At 37.8% G+C, this 21,953-nt stretch overlaps 1 protein-coding gene across 1 annotated transcript in view; it reads right to left on the bottom strand.

The window, feature by feature from the left end:
- Nucleotides 1-403: 403 nt before the first annotated feature.
- Nucleotides 404-21,953, bottom strand: part of LOC135078686 (runt-related transcription factor 3-like) — a 32,927-nt gene continuing 11,377 nt past the window's right edge. The window contains exons 4-6 of the mRNA XM_063973229.1: nt 12,740-12,937; nt 1,175-1,336; nt 404-897 (exon numbers count right to left, since the gene is read on the bottom strand). Coding sequence (XP_063829299.1) covers nt 404-897; nt 1,175-1,336; nt 12,740-12,937 — 854 coding nt within the window. The remainder of the gene's footprint in view (nt 898-1,174; nt 1,337-12,739; nt 12,938-21,953) is intronic.

The raw sequence follows: 21,953 nt of genomic DNA, 5'->3' as shown, positions 1-21,953 counted from the left end.
AAAAATAAAACCAGACGCTAAAAATTTCGATAACTTTATTTACAGAGTTTGCATTATCTTATAATACAGTCAACAATTTATTAAACGTTACGATAAGAAATTCACATTCATTTATCTAACGTAAAAACACCTATCCACAATAATGTATCACTAGCTTACCGAATTCGTATCCCCCAGTTTACATGGCACGAACCTAACCTATATTGCACATCGTCACCTAGACCTAGGGCTACACATCCATTCAAGAAACGTCCATAGCGTGAGCATGCCGTGTACACCGGGCCTTACACAAATCTAGTGACGAGTCCACTTCGATTCTCACCCGGACGGTAAACAAGCCGAACACAAACTTACAAAATAAACGTTAAACTTCCTGTATTCGTCGCAAGTGCGAAAGTTCCGACTAGTATGGACGCCACACGTCCACCGGCCGTCTTTCTGACGTGATGAGAGATTTGCTGCGGGTCCGGACGCCTTGTTCTGACCACTCAGGAGACGCTGGTCTTTTCTTGCTAGCAGCTGAGGTGGTCGAGCCTTCTTCTTCTCTCTCTGGACTTGAATGGTTGGAGTCTTCTTGTGGCGGAGGTGGTCTCAGCCACCAATCGTAGCCTCCGTATAGTTGTGAGTACAACCAGGCTGGTGGCGTGGGTAGAAGAGGTGAGTTGAGGAATAGTTGAGCGGCTAAAGCGCTGTGAAAAAGACTCGAGGGTGCTGGCAGCGGCTGCAGCGGCTTTCGTGTTCTGGTAACTGATGTGAATGCTCCCGGACGATCGTCTGGCGGGGGACTGCTTGAAGCCGTCACGGAGATGTCGTCATCCTGGGGCGAGCTCGGGCGAGAGTTGGCGGGACTGGTCGTGCTGTGAGCGTGCATCGTCGTTGGTGTCTCCGATGTGACATCTGGCAAAAATATAGACGATAAATAACATCTTTCTCTTTACCCGAATAGAATCTATGTTTCGTCATCAAGTCCTTTGTTGAGCAGTGACCTAGATGACGTCTTGGTGACGTCAACGACAATTTCAATTTGCATGAAAACCCTATTTATACCAACGGCTGATGTCAGGTGGATACGATTTCATTTGCATGGTCCTTTGAGGCCTTTTTATTTTCAACCTTATTAGTAGGGAAGACAGACTACAATAACTTAAGAATAGAATAATCTAGAAGTTCTCACCAGTCTCGTGCGGCGGCGGCGGCACGTGTGGCGGCTGCGCGTGCGCTGGTGGTAGCACGTGCGGCGTGAAGTGCGCGTGCGACGGGAGGAGTGGCGGGGGGTAGTGGCGGGCTAACGCGCCCCACTCTCCCCCGGGCAGACCGGCTAGCTGGTGCGCTATGCCTGTGAAGGTGTAATCAGGTAAGTTTGTTTTCAAAGATACATTCTTCTGCTACTCAAGATCATCATCAGGTCAGTCTTCACTCTAACTACTGTTAGAGGATGACCCTCTTTTGAAGAAGCGAATGGAAGTTACCAATTTTAACATACATATTATCCACGGTCTTTTCCACACGGGTTGGGGAAGCCAGATGTTCGATGATGATGATGATATTCCCTTAATCGCCTCTTACGACATTCACGGAAAGGTGGGGTTCCTAATATTCTACTCACACTGATTACTGCCAGGTATTTAAGTTTCGAAAATCAATGTTATAGGTATACCTTGCCTTACACAATTTAATGTATTACTTACAGAAAGAGTAGCGTAGTGTAGTTAAGTATTCATTAAGTAGTTTTAAGACTTTTGACACAGACGAAGACACTGAATAATATACTATGTTTATTTCGAATGAATTCCAGGCTATCCACAAAATCAACAAACTGACAAAATCTCACCGAGACCATAATCCTTAACCTACTTCCATCAGAACTCAATCAGCGAAACAATGGCTCGAGAGTTATCACCGAACGCCCCACTGACGGCGCTTAGCGCTGTCATTAGAATATTTAAATAATGAGAAATACAAAGCAGGGACGTAGCGAAGGACTGTGGGGCTCGGAACTACAAGAACGAGAGCCCATTTACTTAAATTGTACAAGTAAGTACTAGACTTGTTATTATTAATGATAGATATGATTGCTTTAAATATGATTGTTAATTAAAAAAAATGACTCACTATCTAACATTTTATGACTTCAACTCGACTTTAATTATTTGTGCGAAGACCAATACACACGTGGACCACGCCACGTGGCTTAGATTGTGAAAATTATCTGATTATTCGTGTGTGTACCAAAAAGTTAGCCTAATATTTTCATTGCTGTCTCTTCTGAGGTCGTTGGTCTATCGATAACAAATCCCAACTTCGCTAAATAATATGCTTTATAGAAGAGTAAGTTTACCACAATAGACCAGCGGACGATGGGGTTGTAACTAATGGGGACTAACTTATTTGAATTACTTATATTAATAATTTTAATTTAACGTTTTTGCCACTAAGGCCAGGGCACGACAGCCCCTGTCGCCCTGAATACGGCCCTGTTCCAAGCTAGAGCGCCTTATCTCCGCCGCGGCACTCCTCGGTGTTATCTCCGCACCACCGATTCGGAGGTGGGAAAACAATTGTGGATACAGATGGCCCGTTTTCTGTTTATACTTCGGCTGTACCAGTGTTTTCAGAATGTTCTTATTACGTGTAAGAATTTTCTAAGAAGCTATGGGAAAATATGCAAAAGTGATATTCGTTGTTTACTAGATGATAAGCACTTTTAAAACGATGATCTATGATCTTTAAAAGGTAAAGTAAAGTAAAAAAGTATTTTATTTGCCAACAAAAGGTTTACAAACAGTCTGTATAGGTTTAACAATATTTATAAAATACTATTGATAAATGAATGATTAATCTAACATACAGGTTTAATGAAACCGAAGGAAAACAGTCAAATTGTTGGATTATTTTCTAGAATAGTCCAAAGCAATTGAATTAAATTATTAACAAACAAAACAAACAAACTGACTGGAACAAACTGGAACAGAATCCCAACCACGACCCAGCAGTGCATCGTCTAAGCAAATAATAAAAATACGGTGCTATTATTACAAAACCATTTGCAAAATATATAGGAAATGTGTTTCGGCGTCATAATTTCCAGTTGACATTTTTAAGCGCATAAATTAACGAAGTTTGCCGGCGCCGCGACCCCGTATATTCGGCTTAACCCTTTAGCACCCACCTTGGGTAATTCCCACCCCGGGAGCCCAACCCTTTCAGCAATAGAATAAATTACAGGCCGTTTTATGTCGTAGATACCGTCGCAACGAAAATGTTAAACACATTATTTTGAATCCGACCGCTTAGCCTTTATAGGTGTAGTTCTTTATGAGTTCGGTTCAATTAGAGAATAGCTGCTTTTTAGGATTAGGCGCGGCTTATCCGGCCAAGAATGGCTCAACGATAACGATTTGAGATATTGGATCGCGAGGAGAGGGTTAAGTGTGCATTATTAAGAGTGCCAGTAAAATGAGAGATTTTATGTTTTGAAACTGAGACCGCAGATTGGCCCAGAATCAGTAGACATCTGAAGAAAAAGGAATCTAAGATTGAAACATTTGTATTTTTGTTGTTATTTATGTAGACATCTATAAGGTATAGGTACTCGTATTTCTATCTATAGGTTAAATATTACTATTAAAACATCTTAAAACTTATGTAAGTTAGTAGTTCTAGGTCAATTTATGTTATGAACTGAGACAAGAAATATCTTCTTAAATCAAGAATGTCTAGAACTAAAATATGTATAAAGCAGCTTTAATAAAGGCTGAAGTGACTAAGAAACCTCCGATAGATCCGCTCGGCCCCGGGCTGCAATATCCGCGCCGGACGGGAACAAAACAAAGAGACTCCAAGATTACGGACTAAGCCCTTTTTTCTTCACAGAATAATAATATAAAACTAATGGACCGGGTAAGTAGTGATAATTCTTGAGAATTAGCTATGGTTTTACATGTAATGGTTACTTAGTAGAGTCTATTCATATTTTTAATTGGAAATACCACTATCAATAAATTTGTAAAAACCCCATTATGAAGCATTTCCCGAAATGGTCACATATTCGATGAAAAATTACGAATTATGATAGTGAAGTAAAATACTAAAACTATAAATTGAAATGGTTAAATAACCATATAAACCATCGAAAAATGTCTTATGAGAAACTAGAGATTTGAAAACAACAGCTAATTTACTTTCAATTTGAAAAATAACCTTCCTTCTGGGCAGTCGGCTAAAAATAGGCTACAATCCTAATCCTGAGGGTTTAGTAAAAAATGACATTAAATGTATGACAGATTGTACAGCGCCCCTAGCGGAAACTTACAAGAACTAAAATGTTTATATATTTTTTAACGCGCTCACTACTGAGGACATTTGATGTTAACTCATACTAAGGCCACTGATTTTATAGCTTAACCCATTTATTAAAACTCATCATTATTAAAAGATGCTCGAAAGGGCATTTGCGATTCGGTAATATTTGGTGTTTGAAATTAATTTTAATTAGTATTACCATAACTTTGTCATAAAACTGCACTTCATTAATAATGTTGACTATTTCAGTAAAGTTTATCGAATATTTTATTTTGCGTTGACATGAAAAATTAAGGGTATCGTTTCATTTCGTATTCCCCGCTGAAAAAGGCAAAAGGAAGGGCAACTCCAGACGATTTGCATTCGTTAAAAATGCTGGAATTCTTTGTGTTGTGTGCACGATGTGTAATCGGCGTACACCGCGACCTATCGATTTGATACATCATCTCAAGAAAATTCGTGAAATACAGCCTTTTGTATGAACATAACACTAAAATATAATAAAACAGACGGGTTTTGTTACGCATACTTATTCCTAAATAAATAAAGTAACACACATTTAGATTACATTTATAAAAAAAAATGTTTAATAAATAAAGCTACATCATTTACATAATGCTTGTTAAATAATGTAATAACAAGAGTGGTAGGTATACCAAGCCATTAAAGGTTAAATGGCGCTCAAACTAACTTCAATCTAACAAAAAATATTTAAACCCCTATAATTCCGTAAAGAAAAAACAAAACAAACCGTAAAACAAATCTTGGATTTCCATTAAAGTACCAAGATTGCTCACCGGCGTACAGTACCGGATTGGCCGCATCCGAAGACGTGCCAGTCCGCTACATTGCCCCCGACGAAAGAAAGGGGTTTTTCTCGACTTTGAAAAATCGCGTGCCGCGAGAGGGTTCAACCCGAACATTTTAATGCCATTTGCTAGATTGCGCCTTGCATTTTTCCGCTACTACAGCGCTAATCTGCGAAGACACCCGGATTACAAGGATAAAAGTATTTACGTTTTAGTGTGATTCCGATAGGACGGAATTTTTAACGAGTAGCCAGCCCTTCGTGGCGATTAGGAAAGGGTTGGGAGCACTTTCAAGTAATTATTTTACATTTCTCCGAACATCAATCTGAGTGGTGCTTAGCAATTTCCCCAGGCTTTTGTCTCGGCTCTCTAGACTGAGAATTCGCTTTTATGAGCCCTTCTGAAGTTACTATTGCTATGAAGCAATTATTTAGATATGTACATAAAGCATAATTTCTTTTTAGCCATAGGTTAATTATTGTCTATCCCTACTTATTAGAAATTGATAATGGATGTGTGCTATTAAAGTGATTGTTGTTACAAAATGAGTAAAGATCTAGAGATGTAAGTACCTACCCTTAGCCTTTGAGTTCTACGTCGCATACGTAGTCGCACAAATCGTATAGAAATCCATTTAATGTATCTATTTTGTATGCGAGTTAGAATTCCAACGTACCATACCTAGACTCTTTACTCATAAATTCTAAACATGATCACAATTTTGGTATTTGAAAGCCTCGTTTCGCTCCTCAAAAGCACTTTGAAACACGAAAGTTACTGGCGACTCTATTTTAATAGGTACTTTGTTTGCATTCACAATAATGTTGAATAGGTGTTACACAAAACTTACGCTCCATCAAAAATATTTTCCCTATTTCACTGACGAGCTACAAACTCCTTTGTTTTGGCGTGCGAACATTTAATTACCTATTTCGTGTGACTTAAAGTTAAATTAATTTTCGTAATCCGCTGCTCGTGTCACACACGCTCTCAACTTTCACTATTGTTTACTATGCTAAAGTCAAACTATAGGTTTAGCGGTTAACTCAGTCAGTGCCTGAGGAATGGAAACAGTGTTTTTGGGACGTCAAACGTCAGCGAGACTTCTAATGTGTGCTTCAGATTTGTATACTCTGTCACGTCATAAATGTCAATGTCACCCAGCGTTGCCAGACGTCCCGATTTTGGCGGGACGTCCCGATTTTTAAATCAAATTTTAATGTCCCGCGCGGGACAGGCTCGGTCCCGCTCTTCGGAGAGAGACACTCACTTCACCAGACTATTGTTTGAAACGCCATATTATTCTAAAGAATAAAACTTTTTAATTTCGATTCTTGTTCTTTTTTTCTTTTTTTATTCTAAAGACGAATTTAACGATAGAGTAAATCTGATTTAAAATATTATTTTTTTGTTAAAATACTTTTTCTATGGCTACTTTTGCTATCTATTGTCACGTAAACGTAATTTTAAGTCAAATAAAAAGATAAATATTTGAAAACCTTTGATTATATACGTTTTTTTACTATGTCCCGCTTCTGACGGAAGAATCCCGCTATTATCACTCAAAAAGTACCAAAGTCCCGACTTGGCGAAAAAAAAAACTGGCAACGCTGATGTCACCGCTCCCGTGCCGCTCGAGCTCCCATACCTCAAGCAGTAAATGTGCATGTGGATTGAGTGATCCTTGCTTCAATCTTAACAAAAATCGAGGAAGTTTTACTTAAAATATGTTAAAACATTGCGATGAAGTTTAAAAATTTGTTAAACCTAAGATAAAAATGTTATGGCCAATAAATAGGAGCACTCATACCTGGTTTAAGCGCTAGACCTATAGTAAGTACGTAAAACGATAGCAAAACTGTTAGAGGGTTAACTTATAATTAATTTAAGGTGTTAAACTTATTTCAACCCTTCGTTAAAATTTTGGGTGAAGTGAAAATGTAATAATATTGAACATTACCATTACCTAAATGATATTAGATGTAGTTGCAAAGAAGAGAACGATTTTTGAAGTAGCGCAAAATGCTGTGTTGTTGTTTTAATAGTCAACAGATCAGAACAATTTTTCTTCTTTCAAAAATATGCCAGTGTTTTTTTTCTTCTTTCAAAAATATGCCAGTGTTTTTTTCCACGTTTTAATATAAGATTTTTTGGTGTTTAATTCTGTATTTTGTTTATATTAGGATATAAAGTAATGGATCTATAGCACTAGTAGGTACGTTATCTACAAAACAAAGTACTACTTCAATCAATCTAATTTAATGCCTGAATACAAAACGAAACAAATGCTTTCAATGACGTCACTTTATCATGCCAAAACTTGGATTACGTTATAAATCCGAGCCGTAAGTTTCTCGCGAGTAGTTGCAAGGGCTATGACGTCACAGCAAGACGGATGCCTTCCGTACATCATAAGGTTAATAAGAGGGCTCGGAAACTAACGAGCGCGCTTTGTCAACGCGTCTTAACCCGCCGGCGCCATCTTGTCGGCCATGTTGGATTTCAATCTGCTTAGCGCCTAATGAATTTGCGTCTATTGATTTTGTTTAACCCCTTTTTGTTTTGCTTAATTAACCTTTCGATGTAGAAAAGTAGCTGTGACAAGGGGCCGGGTGAAGGTTACCCGATATTGTTTTATAGTATCACCTATTTTAAGGGATTAAATATCGGTGTGTTAATTTGCTTGGAGAATGGGAAAGTGACTCTCGCAAAGTTCCATTTTCTCTATTATTTTTCTTTTCATTGTGATAGACACATGATTTTTTTGTATAAAGAAAGATAAATTTTAATTTTAAACCTGAATCCTAATTTGGTTTATGTAGTCTGATATTTAGACTAGTCACATTAGAGTAGATAACTAGTGCAATATGATGTGCCAGCTTGAATCATTGATATTAACTCAAACGTACTCGCAAAAACTATGCCTTAACCAAATCAACCTGTAAAAGCAGCTACCAAATAAAATTTCCCCATTCAGTTCAATAACCAAAACGTAAGTACTCAACCAATCAAAACAAATGTGAATTTAACTCCATCGCAGACTTATGAAAGCGCATTAACAGTTAACAGCTCGCGTCATCATCAGTACACATTTGCGACCGTTTAGCGCCATAAAAGCGCGAATCACGCCGTACAAAAGACTGTATGAGGTGGGTGGGACATTTAAAATTTACAAATGCGTAATTATGCACCCGCATTGTCGCCGACTGTGGAAGGGTTAACCCCTTTCTTGCCACCCCCGGTTTCCGAGCCTAATGCTATATTTAATTTTCTCTAAGGCTCCCTCATTAATAATGTGAAGGTAGCGACTTAAAGTGGCGCTCACACGACGCTCGCGGATGCGAGAAGCGCAAGTGACTAACTAGACTGGGATAGATTTAGAAATTCGTGAGAAACTTTGATTAGGAGGTGCTATTTGCAACTTTAAAGTAAGTGATAGATAGTTGCTTTATTTGTAATTTCATTAGTTTAGGTTAGAAAAGTGTTTCTATCTAGACAGCGTTCATTTCTTTTCATTCAATTTTGATTAAGTTTCACTGCCTACCGTTTTATGCCTACCTTAACTTGAAACGTGGCAAGCGATTGCGATGTCGAATCGCAATTAAATGTTATCATGTTGTTACTATTACCAGAACTCATTAGCGATAGTAACTTATGCAATGACCATTTTCTAAAACAGTACTAAAGCATAGCTGACCTCTACTCTTGAAAGAAGTTTTTAAGAGTAGAGGTAAAAAAAAATATCCCAAACAATCAAATCTTGAAATCGTGATTGAAACACGACGTTCTGATAAAAAAAAACAGTAACATCCAATCACAGTGAACTAAAAATACCTCGATCGTTTTCAGATGACGTAACATAGTTTGTATAAAAACTAAATACCGCATCCATTATTTTCCTCACCGCGTTCCTATGAGAGCGTTCGAACGTGAGTGTGGATAATTTATCATGATTCCAGAAGGGTTATTGGTACTTGTAAGAGGCAGAAAAGGCGTCGGTTCCTCTGCCAGGAATTTACATATTGAAGTAGTAAGCAAATTGTTTCAATGAGAACGCGAATGCGTGTCACGATGGAAGCTAAGTAACGTTTCGCGGAAAGTTTTATTGAATACGCAACTAGCTGAACCGTATTATTGGGGAAGATTTTCGAATTTCGTCGAGTTTAAGGAATTATTTGAGCGTTAATCACTAAATTGTGCAAATGGTGTAACTCGTAAACGCTTCCGCATTGGTAAGGTACTTAATTTTCTAATAGAAACGACCTTGTTAAAACCATTTTATAATATTTCTTAAGATATACCTTTGTTTATTTATAAATACAATATTTTGCAGCAAATAATATTGATTGAATAAAAAGTCATCAAAGTTCTTTTTCAATTGTTCTTGTAAAATGAATACTTTTACACGTCCTATTTAGACTCTACCCCAAAAGTTATACCTAACATAATTAAGTAATTACAACACTACTGAACTTGACTTGATGCTACGGCGTAGCTCGTAGTTTCTTACTACGTGTTCTCGTAGCACCGTAGTCGCGTCAAATCGCGTCGTAGTAGCCTCGTAGTCGTGTCGCGCCCGCGTCTCACGCTACAAGAGCGCGAGGTGTGTAATTGAGTTACGGCCCTTTGACACCCGCCGTAACGAGGTTTGCTACACTTGCGTACGCTCCTCGCCTCGCTATACTATAGCTAGCACAATAGTCGAGTACTATGTGTTTATCGGTGAATTGAAATGATGATGAAAGTTCGAACACTAATAACGTGTCATTTCTAATTCTGTAGAAATATTATAACGAGACATTATAGTTGCCTTTACATACTGTAAAACAATCTGCAAAATTATTCAAGTAAGCTGCACGCTGACTCATAATTTGTAGCAGTACTTCAGTTTAAAGAATCTTAATTTATCAGAATAAAAAAAATATCTATACTTACGTGAGATTCACGTCACAATTATCAATATTTTTAAAATAATTCTTTGAACATCCGTGATTAGCCGATCAAGACTTACGCCCGTGTTCACAAACATTACTATGAGGTCTCATAATGCGCGTGGACGCATATGGTGACACAAGAACCAATGACTGAGCTCTATTCAACGCTGTTCGTTCGACTTGCCTTCACTTAAGCAAGCATCGTTTGGGAACACGGGCGTAATAGTATTGATCTGATAATTTGTACTACCACTATATCCAAACCATAGAATATTATGTTAATAAGTCAGATTAATAACCAAAAACCGTTATCCTTGTACCACTCCAAGATCGAAGGTTACATCAAAAAGCCATACAACACCTCTGCACCATAACAACTACATTACAGAGTGTTTATTAGGTGAGGGTCCCGATGCCTAGCGACGCCGCGGGGAAGGAGCCTTATTGGCTTGGGGGCAGGTGCTATACAGGGCGTTTGGGAAAAAATTTAAACAGGTATTTCAAACAGAAAATAAGTAGAAATATTCTGACATAAAAAATGATTTTTCAGTTTTTATAATTTGACACGGGTATTACCACAATATTAGTATTGCTAAATTAGTGTAAATGTAATAAATATTTATTATTTTTCGATGTTATAAATATTCTTTTAAACCGTAACACCTGCTGTATTAATTTTTATATTGACCTAAGTACTATAAGTTACAACAATATGATGTTCGTTTAAGAGTTTAAACAAGTGGATAGTAAATATTCGTCTTTCATCTAGAAAAAAATAAATAAATAATGATTGAATTCTGCAAAATTGTCCGTGTTCACCGTTCAACTTTGCACACCCTGTATCCTACGTCATATTAAAATTTTAGACTCGAATAACTTGGACGTCGAAATATTTCGACGCTTTGGAGAGCCTGGCGATTGTCACTAGCCCTTTGTGTTCGAAAGAATGTGCGACGTGGTGGCGTTCAGAGATCGATAAATATAGATAGAAAATTTGAAACGTTTAATCATTTTGAAACGTCTTGTGTTCATCCTGAGATTTAGGGGCAGTGGTGGAGAAATAACCACTGTTGTATGTAATATTTTAGATGCAAAGTGTGATGTCGTTAGGGGGATAGTAAACTTTCCGTCATAGCTGAAAGTATGAGGTATCTTTTTATTGGCTATATATAAAAACCCTTCCTAGACTTTGCATAAAAAGTGGTTGATTTACTGATATAAAGTAAATAATAAAAGCTTAGATAGGTATATTAATCAATTTGAGTTTTAATATACACAAAAACGTGAGAAACAAAATTCCCAATTCCAAAATATCAAACTGGCTATAACAAACCCGTCTTACAGGTGTCAAAGAGAGCCCAAATGATAATTAATTGTTTCGTAAAACTTCTCGGCCAAATTAAATCCCTTTTGAAGCTCTGACCCGAGTGACAACGGTCTAGCTGACAATTTAATATTACGATAGAAATGTCGGCTTGAAGTCTAACTTTGAGGATAACGTTACGGGAGGCAAAAGCATTCCTTCTTATGCAACTTGCGACTCTAGTGGCAAGAATAGTGTTAAGTATTTGTGCTGGTGTGCTGGTATCTGGGGTAAGACCTAGTTTATGGTATGATAGAGTTACTTTGAGTATACTGATTAGTGTGTAAAAAAGTTTTTCTACGATGAAGTTCAAACAGGAGACGTTTTTCTATAAGCATTGCCATCTAAATGAACCTTAGTGATTTGTTTTCGATTTTTGTGCGAGTAATTCCGTATGCGTTATGGTATTTACGAGGCTACAGTTTCTTCCACCCTGTATGGCAATGCTGCTCCTTGCGTAACGGATATGTGCTTCTAAATTCATTAATTTCACCAATCATTGTAACTCGGATACATACATTGTCATCAGAGGTGGATTATCACATATTTCTTGACACCATCTTTACGCCCGTATCACAAACAATGCCTGCTTAAGTGAAGCAGCAAATCGAACGCACAGCGTTGAATAGAGCTCTGTGATTGGTTCGTGTGTGAAGTGTGACCCTGTGCGTCCACGCGCACTGTGAGACCTCATAGTAATGTTTGTGAATACAGGCGTTAAAATCTCGATTAAAAACTTCAGGTAGTAACAACTGTGTCTACCTTCAACCTACCTAACTAGGCACTCGACTTAGTTGCCAACTTGGAGGATAGGTGTAAAGGTGAAGACAAAAGGCAACTCTGTGGAACTCGCAACTGTAGCTACAGCGCTGAATTTAAATGCTGGCGACTACTTTGTGACTATTTCAGACATTCTGGCTCTGTGTGAGGGTAGAGTGCTAAGATGTAACTAACCTGGGAAATGCTAAAACCCTAACCCACAGGAATTTTAGAAAGTAGAAGCTGTTGAGTGTCTCAAAATGTCCCGCGAATCGGACACATTTGTATAAGTTTTTTATCAAAGATATCAAGATTATATTAAGTACTACCATCATCTGATTGATTATATGATCGACTACCAACATTATGCTGATAATGTGTATTTTACACTAATTTTAAACTTCATTCGAATTGAAAGAAACATGAATAAAATCAGCACCTTTTTCAAGTTTCTGTCTTTAAAGGTACTTACCAAAATTGGATGTAAAAATACTCATACTGTCTAAATAATTACTGATAAACTATTTCATATCCACAATCACAAACGATTTTTGTATGTATTAAGTTCTTACCTGATAATTTAAAAGGTAGCGACCCCATCAAAGGGTCCGGTGCGAAACGTGGTCCGAAATGGAACGGGTGGAAGCCGTGGTGCCTGGTCTTTGAACGGGGCTCCCGAGGCCCGTCCACCGTCACCTTGATGGCTTTCTGGTACGTCGCCACTTGTGGGGGCGACGTGGCCAGCATTATCGTTAGGGTGAACGACTTTCCTGCAAAACAAAAGTTTCATTAAAAACTACTTTCTCACTAAAATTTTATTTAGAGTACTGTCTATAGGTAATATACGTCTAATATTAATTCAAAACGTGTAGTATCGCTACTGTTTATATGCCATGCGATATAATTATAATTTAGGCATTGTCTAGCATTGTCTCATTTATCAAATCAATTGTGGCGCTTAATGTAATTTATATTTTTATTCTTATATTCTTCATCTTAAAATGTTATTGGTAATTTTGTATTAATTAATTATGTAATTGCTATTTTGATTACAAGTAACCGTACAAGTATTTAGGTATAATTTAGATATTACGTTGGTTCTACTATCGCACTGCTACAAGTACTGCTATCCGACTGTCACTTGTTATCACATCATACTTATTTCTCCTGATCTCAACTCTCAGCAAATCAACGTGTTATTTTTGCTTCTCTCAAGAAATCAACGTGACACTGCTTCCTCGTGCTGATCGTTTTTGACTGTCACTTGTACAGCCCATAACTTATTTCAGCTCTCAACAAATCAACGTGACTCGCTTCTACGCGGCACGTTGACGCCGCAACACAAATCAACCTCATGGAATTCTTATCAAACTATTATTTCTCCTACTCTCACGTTTCACTGCTTCTGCGTACTGATTGTTTCCGACTGTCACTTGTCATCACCTCATAATTTATTTGTACTCTCAACAAATCAACGTGACTTGCGCCTACGCGGCACGTTGACGCCGCGCCACAAATCAACCTCACGGAATTCTTATCACACTACTGTCTCCTACTCTCAAAATTTGTACCTAGTTTATTTCAACGTTTCACTGCTTCTGCGTACTGATTGTTTCCGACTGTCACTTGTCATCGCCTCATAATTTATTTGTACTCTCAACAAATCAACGTGACTCGCGCCTACGCGGCACGTTGACGCCGCACCACAAATCAACCTCACGGAATAACTCCTCGCGGCATACCTCCTCCCGGGGTAACTCCTCCGGGCCGCGCTGAATTCTTAACGCATTCCGCACCGTGATCATCCCGGAACGTGATCCAGATGTCTTGCCGTGAGTATTTTAGGGTTGAAACACCATTTTTGTTGGGATTCGAAATTGGAACTTTAAAACACAATTCGAGACATTGCATTCTTTCCATGTCACATAAATACTCCAATCAATTATTACTTACACAAAAACTAAATAACATTGTGGAGTAAGGCATAGAAAAGAGGAGGCCTATTCTGAACTTGCGAAAGACTATTTGTTAAATAGAATGTCTCAAACTACATATCATTTTTAAACACATTCATTTTAGATCTTTATCTGTAGTAGTGCAAGGTCAATAACCTCAATTATTGGACGACTCCAGACGCGAGCTTTTAGTGTTATAAGCCTTTTTAAGTAACGACTTAGCTTTGAGAGTCTGAGGTTAAAAAACTTGACTCAAAATCGTAAAGTCTGAGCCAAATTAGTGATAGCACCGTGCAAATTAATGATCGCGTTAATTCAAATTATTTGACCGTAGCTTTAGATATAGTTTAAGAGTGGCCACAAACACGCGGTGCACTAGTGTCAAGTGGATTACATTCTGAAAGCAGCTTACAGATACACAACTGATAACACATGCTAAGGCCATCCATTTGCTTGTAAACGTAATAGTACATTATTATTCTGTGGTAATACTGACAGTTGTCTTCACAACATAACATTTGCAAACATGTCATCATAAGTCCTTAACCTTCTGTGAAACTCAGTCAGTTTCACCAGAGCACGTTTTATCAGTAACTACCTAAGTCTCAATTATACGTTAGCTAACAATAAAATTAGGGTTACTTTATGTTCCATATTCGGGACTTGTGAAACAAAATATAAGCGTGACATCAAAACCGACATGTAAGATTCTAATAAGCTTCGGTCTTTATCGTAAGCAAGTATTGAATATAGGCCCTTAGCTTTTTAATAAAATGCTAATGAAATAGACAGAACAGGTACCTATCCCAAAATGTTTTAGGTCTCGACAATGACACTACTTGTACCACAGAACGACCGCAAACACGCGGTTAGCTGGAGCAATCAGCCGTGTATCGGTGCGCATCGACGAGCTAAACTAAATATTTCACTTCATACTATTTAACATAACTAGTGTTTAATTGCTGAAATACCGCAAGACCTTACTTAGATTTAGGTAGGTATACCTACACCAATACCACTTATTTGAAACCTAGATTTTCAATAACAGATACTTTTTATATTAAAGAACCTACTTTAGGACCACGAGTCAAGCAAGAAAGATAGGTACTTATCTAGACTCGTGTTAACTAATGTTATTCAGTAGCCAAGACAAGAGTACCTACCCGGCTACAAAAATCGCGTTAAAAATACCCCACACACTTACATTCGTTTCATCCGACCAGAACATTTCATATTTAGGCTTCGAATTATAATCAGAACCGAAGAAACGGACCGAGATACCGTTATAGAGCAAAACAAAAGACTACCGACCCGGCGTCTGGCCTGCAGCCAACGGCGGTGGTCCTCGCCCATGAAAACGACATAAACACCCCCAACACCAACCCCCCACGACCCAAAATGAGCGGGCGCCCACCTATTTTCATAAAACCCGCATAAACTCCGCGCGAACTTAAGAGAGACCAAGAAATTGTTTTCCAGCTGCTATGTTCGCAAAAAATAAGCAATTTGTTCGCTACCAAATGTGCTTACACCCACAAGTACACAAGTATTCTAGAATAAGAAATTGGCTCGCTCCTTAGCATTAAAATTTCGCGAGCTTTTCGTCAAAATGGCAAATTTTCTTGTTAATATCCACTGAGAATACTTAGTTATTCGGAATAAATGTATTGCTCTCACATTTTCATCTATTTATGGTAACGACCCAATAGAAATCTAATTGTATTATTTTATTTATAGACTAATATTTACAGATATTTAAGATATCATTCAGACAGTATCAGTGTGGATAGAATCTATTTCAGTTCTCGTTGCCCAAATTATAAACATAATGCGCTATTTTTGCTCTGATCGTACACGAGACCATCTTCTGAAATGTCACTGCGTATCCCCTTCCAAAACCTTCATTAAAAATTCACAACTTATAGACAATTTTATTTTTCCTCGCGAGGAAAAATGCGTGCGTTCAGTGAGTACTTCATAAATCATTTAGTTATTCATAAAAAGGCTTTCGTCTGAGGTCCCCCGGCGAACATATTGCATGCTTGCACGTGCTACACACTTCATAAACTGATATTGATCCCGGCGAGGGGTGCAGTGATTGTTCATAAAAATATGCTACCAAACATCCCTCTTTGCACTCGGGTTCAAGTTCAAATCGAATCAAATATCGTGACCTCTTTGTTTATATTTTTTTGTTTTTTAAATCGTGACAATTCTTACCGTTGTTAAAATACGCAACACTTCATACAACTTCTCTGAAATGTAGGTATAATATTAAAAATAGTTTTATAACTGAAACTATAATAAAGCGTCTGTCAGTTATTAATAAAATAAAATACTAATATTAATTACTATTAATTGAATTGAAAGTGACTGACTGTGAAAAGCATTCACAGTTTCGTTGGGTAGGACAATGCCATCTGTCGAAGAAGGGTTGAAACGAATGGAGTATTTAGCCGTGATGCTTTCTAAACTTTATGAGCTTTTCTGAAAGCTCATTACAATATTCTCAAGTTTTGTTTATTTATTTCTCTAATAATTAAATCAATTTCTTGAAATCAATTATTCTTAACACTACTTGAAACAAATAACCATATTAACAATAGCACTAGATTCTTACATAAAGAGTTTCATGAAATACTACTATCATAATAACAGGGAAAAGATTAATAATATGTATAACATATTTGATTCACCAAGGCTTTTAAGAAAACCGAGCGACCATGCATAAATTAAAACTCTGCGTACCCTAAAAATCGAAATCTAACTCCGTCGGATTGTTCCCGGCCAATTTCCCGGGCACGTCAGATTAAAAATCAGCTTTATAACGTCATAAAGTACGCGGGGCCGCGTTAAGATAAGAGTTCTCACTCGGGGCTAAATAAAAAATGAGCCACAATCGTAATGGCTGCCAGTTCCTTTGATCTCGGTTTCATAGCTTACAGGGGATTTGCAGCTTAGAGAACGGCAATTTGGATATAAAAACCTAATGCGGACCGATACGCATTACACATTAGCGGATTGAATACGAGAAAGTACCTATACTTATGCGTACCATTTGAGTGGATCGTTATAATTTAAGGCGCAAAGGTCGAGAGTCGAGAGCGGCCCTTATAAAACCAGCCAATATAAAGACACCGTAAAATCCAAGTCGTCTCAAAAGAATAAGAGGAAAGTCAAACGCGGCACAATTAAAAACATCCCGGGGGACGCACCTCGGCCTAACGGTCAATATTACCCAGCAAGACCCTCAATTTTCACCACTCCCCGGCGCTAATAACAATAATTAGGAATGAGTGGTTCAATAATTAAAAACGGAAAAGAGAACAACTCGAAAAACGCGGGTGAGATTCTAAAGAAAGTTATCTGTCTCGCTCTATGATTAGACACGGCCGTACTTGCATTTCGCTCGCTCGTCTCAATTTCGCTTATGAATTTTTTGCGCCCGCTGGCTGCTCTTTTGAATTAATAAAAATTCAAATGGATGCCTTGAGTTGCGGTAGTTGGCAGACTTGTAAACAGATATAGTACTGTTTTTGCTAAAACAGTGGTCAAGGAATTCGCAATGTAGCTTTTGGCATCTCCTAAGCTTTTAGTCATAATAACGTTCATACTTTGCCTTAATTACAAGCTTGCATTTGTTAATCTTTTGATTGCAATTAGAAAATCTATTGATTTTACTGGAACATTTGAAGAAATTTTCAATAGGTAACATGTTTTTTGCATCTTATAAATAGACAGAATCACGTTGAGTAAGACATTTACGCCCGTATTCACAAACTTTACTATGAGGTCTCACGGGGTGTGTGGACGCACAGGGTGACACACGAACCAATCACATAGCTCTGTTTAACGCTATGCGTTCGATTTGCTGCTTCGCTTAAGCAAGCATCGTTTGTGGATACGGGCGTTAGTAGGTAGGTACCTAACCTAATAGCAACTTTAAAAAAGGTCGTTTGACCTTTTCATTAATCACTTTTATGAATTTATAAATCTATAAAGTCTTCAGCTAGGTCTGATATCTACACCCAAAATACGTATAAAGCAGTTAGTTTACCCATAAAAACCCTAAGCCATTAAAACGGTTCAGACAATAACAAATCGACACATAGCTTGAACGTTTTATACCGAAACTACGTACATAACTCACATTAACATAGATGAATAATGCACTGCCGACGCACCACGACTATGCATTATCGTTATTATTTTAGCGACGAATTTAATGCGCTCACTTCATTAACATATTCGGTAGATATCGCATAAATATAGCTGATGTCCGGTGAATTATCGCTACACAGGTTTTATAGCGGAGTAAATTATTTACGGATATTCGTGTTGCGATAGCTTTTATTGATTTTAATGAGATCTGTGAGGTATTTGGATATGCAAAAGTGTTCTCTCAGTCTCAATTTTTAACACTCATATAACTCCAAATTGATGACGTCATGGCTCATGGCTTTAGACCTAGATCCATTTTGACTGTAGGTAGAGCCACGCTCTGCATAAGAAGTCACAAGTTAAATGGAAGGATCATTGAATTCCACAACCAGTTTTTCGCAATAGCAGTTTTTCTGTCTAAGTGGTCCACTTTCATGTAAAAAAGTGTCTAGGTCTTAATTTAACTGCACTAAATACTGGAACATAGGTAGAATTCACTGTTTACACAAATCAAAAATTCTGTACAATGGCTTCTACAATAGACAAACAGAACATAAGGTATCAACTACATATACTAATTGTGTTTAAAATTATTTATAAACGAATTTGTGTTAACCTACACGTCCCCATTACGATGATACTGAACATAACCAACTTTACACGTGGGTAGTTAGCGAAAGTTCTGGCCCTTTAAAGTCATTAGCCCGTGAGGGACCAGCCAGTACATCAAAGGGCTCCAGTTAATAAGGAAAGGTGAGCCAGAGATCTTTTCGCGGCTTCATACAAAAATAACGGAGGGAGGAGGGAGGGAAGCCAGAGGGAAAGGCTATTGTCTCGGGTTCTCACTGGTTACTGCAGACTTTGTTCTATAGTGAGAACAGTCGGCAAATAAACCTGGAGGGCTACTCCGAAACGCTGTTTACGTAGTTTCGGGTCTATCTGTCACCGTCGCTCATGCTGGCACCTCGCTTTGCGTGAGAGGGATGGCAAATTCGAAACTTCGTTTTTCGGAGTAGACACGCTGATGCCTAGTTTTATTCTAAGAGCTGCGAGGTAAGGTAGGTATTTGGAAAGATTTCTAAAGAGGAAAGGTTCACCATTAGGAAACGATTACGAAATTCGCCGAGTCAGCTAGTATATTTATAGAGACCATGTTAACAATTTTGATATTAATACAAGATAAACGTCAGCCTTCCGATAACTTCCAAAAATACATTCTTGTTATAATGCCAATCAGACTTTAGAAACAAATATTACGTATTCAAAGAATCCCACCCAATTTAGAAACTTTTCATGAAGGTAAACGGTGGAGATTTCTCAAAAATCACATATTAAAAAGTACCCCACGCAATTAAAGATCGCACAGGGAAGATGGGGACAAACGCTCCCTGAGGGTTTTATCGGGGCTAAGGCGGGTCAATCAATCGATTAGCAGATGTCGCTGCCGACTACTGATGCGGTAAATTGGCCCAACTCCGTCGGTGTAATAAGGTGGGTCTAGCCTTGTTAGGGTTTTAAAAGAAATTTCACTTCGAAGGGCGTCGTTAGGAAGCGCCGAATAAAAACAAGTGTATAGCTATTTCAGTTTGTCCCTGATGCTATTAAATATTGTGCTATCAGTATCGTGATCATAAAGCAACTGCCAGGTTGATAAAGTAGGTACGAGCATGTATTGCCAATTATTATCTTAAATATGATCATGTTATGAACCTTAATTTAATGCCCAAAATTAAAGAGGTAACATAATGGTTTCGTCTACATAAAATATTTACAAAAACTTTCTTTTATAAATTGACATAAGAAATGGATACCTCTAAAGCTGCGAGATTAATTCTAAAATGATAGGTGTCGGCCGGCTAAGCTGACGGGCTGACACGGCTGACCGAGCAAAAAGTGGACCGAGGAGCCCTCATTAAATTTTTCGCTTATTAAAAATTCCCGGTCTCCCCCAACATCAGATACGCAACTTTTTATCCCCGAACGAAACAAAAGTTATGTTTCGCGGGGCACCAATCTCCCCTTTGTCTTTTAGCTCGATAATTTGAGTGAGATTTTCTCGCAATTTGAGATAAACAAAGAGAGCGCTTACCCTTAATTGGAAGCAGAACGTTATTCAGGAAGGAACGTGACAAATAGACACCTCTTAACTTCTTTCCCACTTGCCGCTCAGGGCTATATTGGTTTTTTCGTGTACAATCCGGTCAGGGCTTTTGTTTGTTTAAGGAAATTTTAATGGGGTTGCCTGGGACATTACGGCTCTCCTAATAGCTACTCGTACACGGAGGCAGACAAATACAGTGAGCACTCTTCTGAAAACGCGATTAGATGTTTTAAATTACGCCACATTTGCTTTATATTATAAACACTCTTTGATAAATTGATATTTTAATATGCTACTCTTAGATATTAGTGATTTGAGTTAAGTAACTTTAAAAACTAGTAGCTACTTATAACAAAAGCTGTAACAGAAATCAACTTAAATGTCTTTAACAAAAGCTTCAATTTTACTTCAATTTAAACGTTTCATAAATAATTTTGATGTGACAACTGAAATGCTCCCTTAACTGAACATCAACAAACAAGAGAATACACATTCCTCTCCAAAACACTCCACGCAATGTTTACCGTTACCTGTTCAGAGGTGACGACGTCACTCTTTGTCAGACCATGTTTACCCCGCAGCATACATAAAATACGTTCACCGATATTTCTTACAAGTTTCGGGTGACTCTTACGCCCTGCCTCCCCTTCGTTAGCCCCACTATTTGAATATGAGATGCGAGGCAAGTTTACAGTTGAGATACTCCGATGTTTGCGACCCCAAACTTTAAGTTTGCTCGCCGATCGATGGGATAGTTTAGCAAAATGTAGGTTCCGTTTTGTTGTTTAATTCGCTAATAGAAAGTTAGATGAAATAAAATTAAAAAAGACAGAGTACTTAATTTTATCAGATATGTACATACTTACATTATATGTATAGTGTCTGTGTTAGGAACTGTGTGAGTGACTCGATATGACGCCGAATTAAATACTCTTTAGTATAAAGCTCACTGCATTGAATTGAAGTATTTATTGTATGTGTGTGTTCTAAGATTTCAAAGTCCTTTCATTTTCAGATGATCAAAAACAAGTATTTAATTCAGAAAAATAGTAAAACACTGGCTCCTACTACCGCGTCTTAGCATTACTTCAATATAATGCGATACTCTGAACACAAGTAGCTTTTGTTTAAGTCTAGAGTCACGCAAAGGGTTAAAGGGCGAAGTATTAGTTTCAGACGGCAGCGTAATTGCGAAGTACTACAAGTGAGTCCACTTGACCGCTTACACCCTAATCCGCACTTATTGACCAACTTGTGATCGCAGACGATGCAGTATTGATTGGGTCTTCTTTTTGCAACATATTGTACTTACGTAAATTGAAGTTACGCAAACGCAACGTATAAAATCTTTTCTCAACGCTATGAGGCAAATGAAAACCGCCTAAATAGTGCCTGCCTGTTTCTCTTCGGTTCTTTTTTTTTATTGTTTCTGTTTTGTGAGGTTTAGAATAAAGTGTGTAAAATGTATCTTTTTGTATCTTATATCATTTTGTATTACTAAAAGTAAGAAGACATCGTTTATATGTAATTTACCTATGTTCCACGAATAAACGTATTTTGATTTTGATA

Source organism: Ostrinia nubilalis, chromosome 15 (genome assembly GCF_963855985.1).
Source record: "Ostrinia nubilalis chromosome 15, ilOstNubi1.1, whole genome shotgun sequence".
NCBI classification, from domain to species: Eukaryota; Metazoa; Arthropoda; class Insecta; order Lepidoptera; family Crambidae; genus Ostrinia; species Ostrinia nubilalis.
The sequence above is the reverse complement of the archived record's forward strand: the minus strand, read 5'-3'. Positions and strand labels throughout refer to the sequence as shown.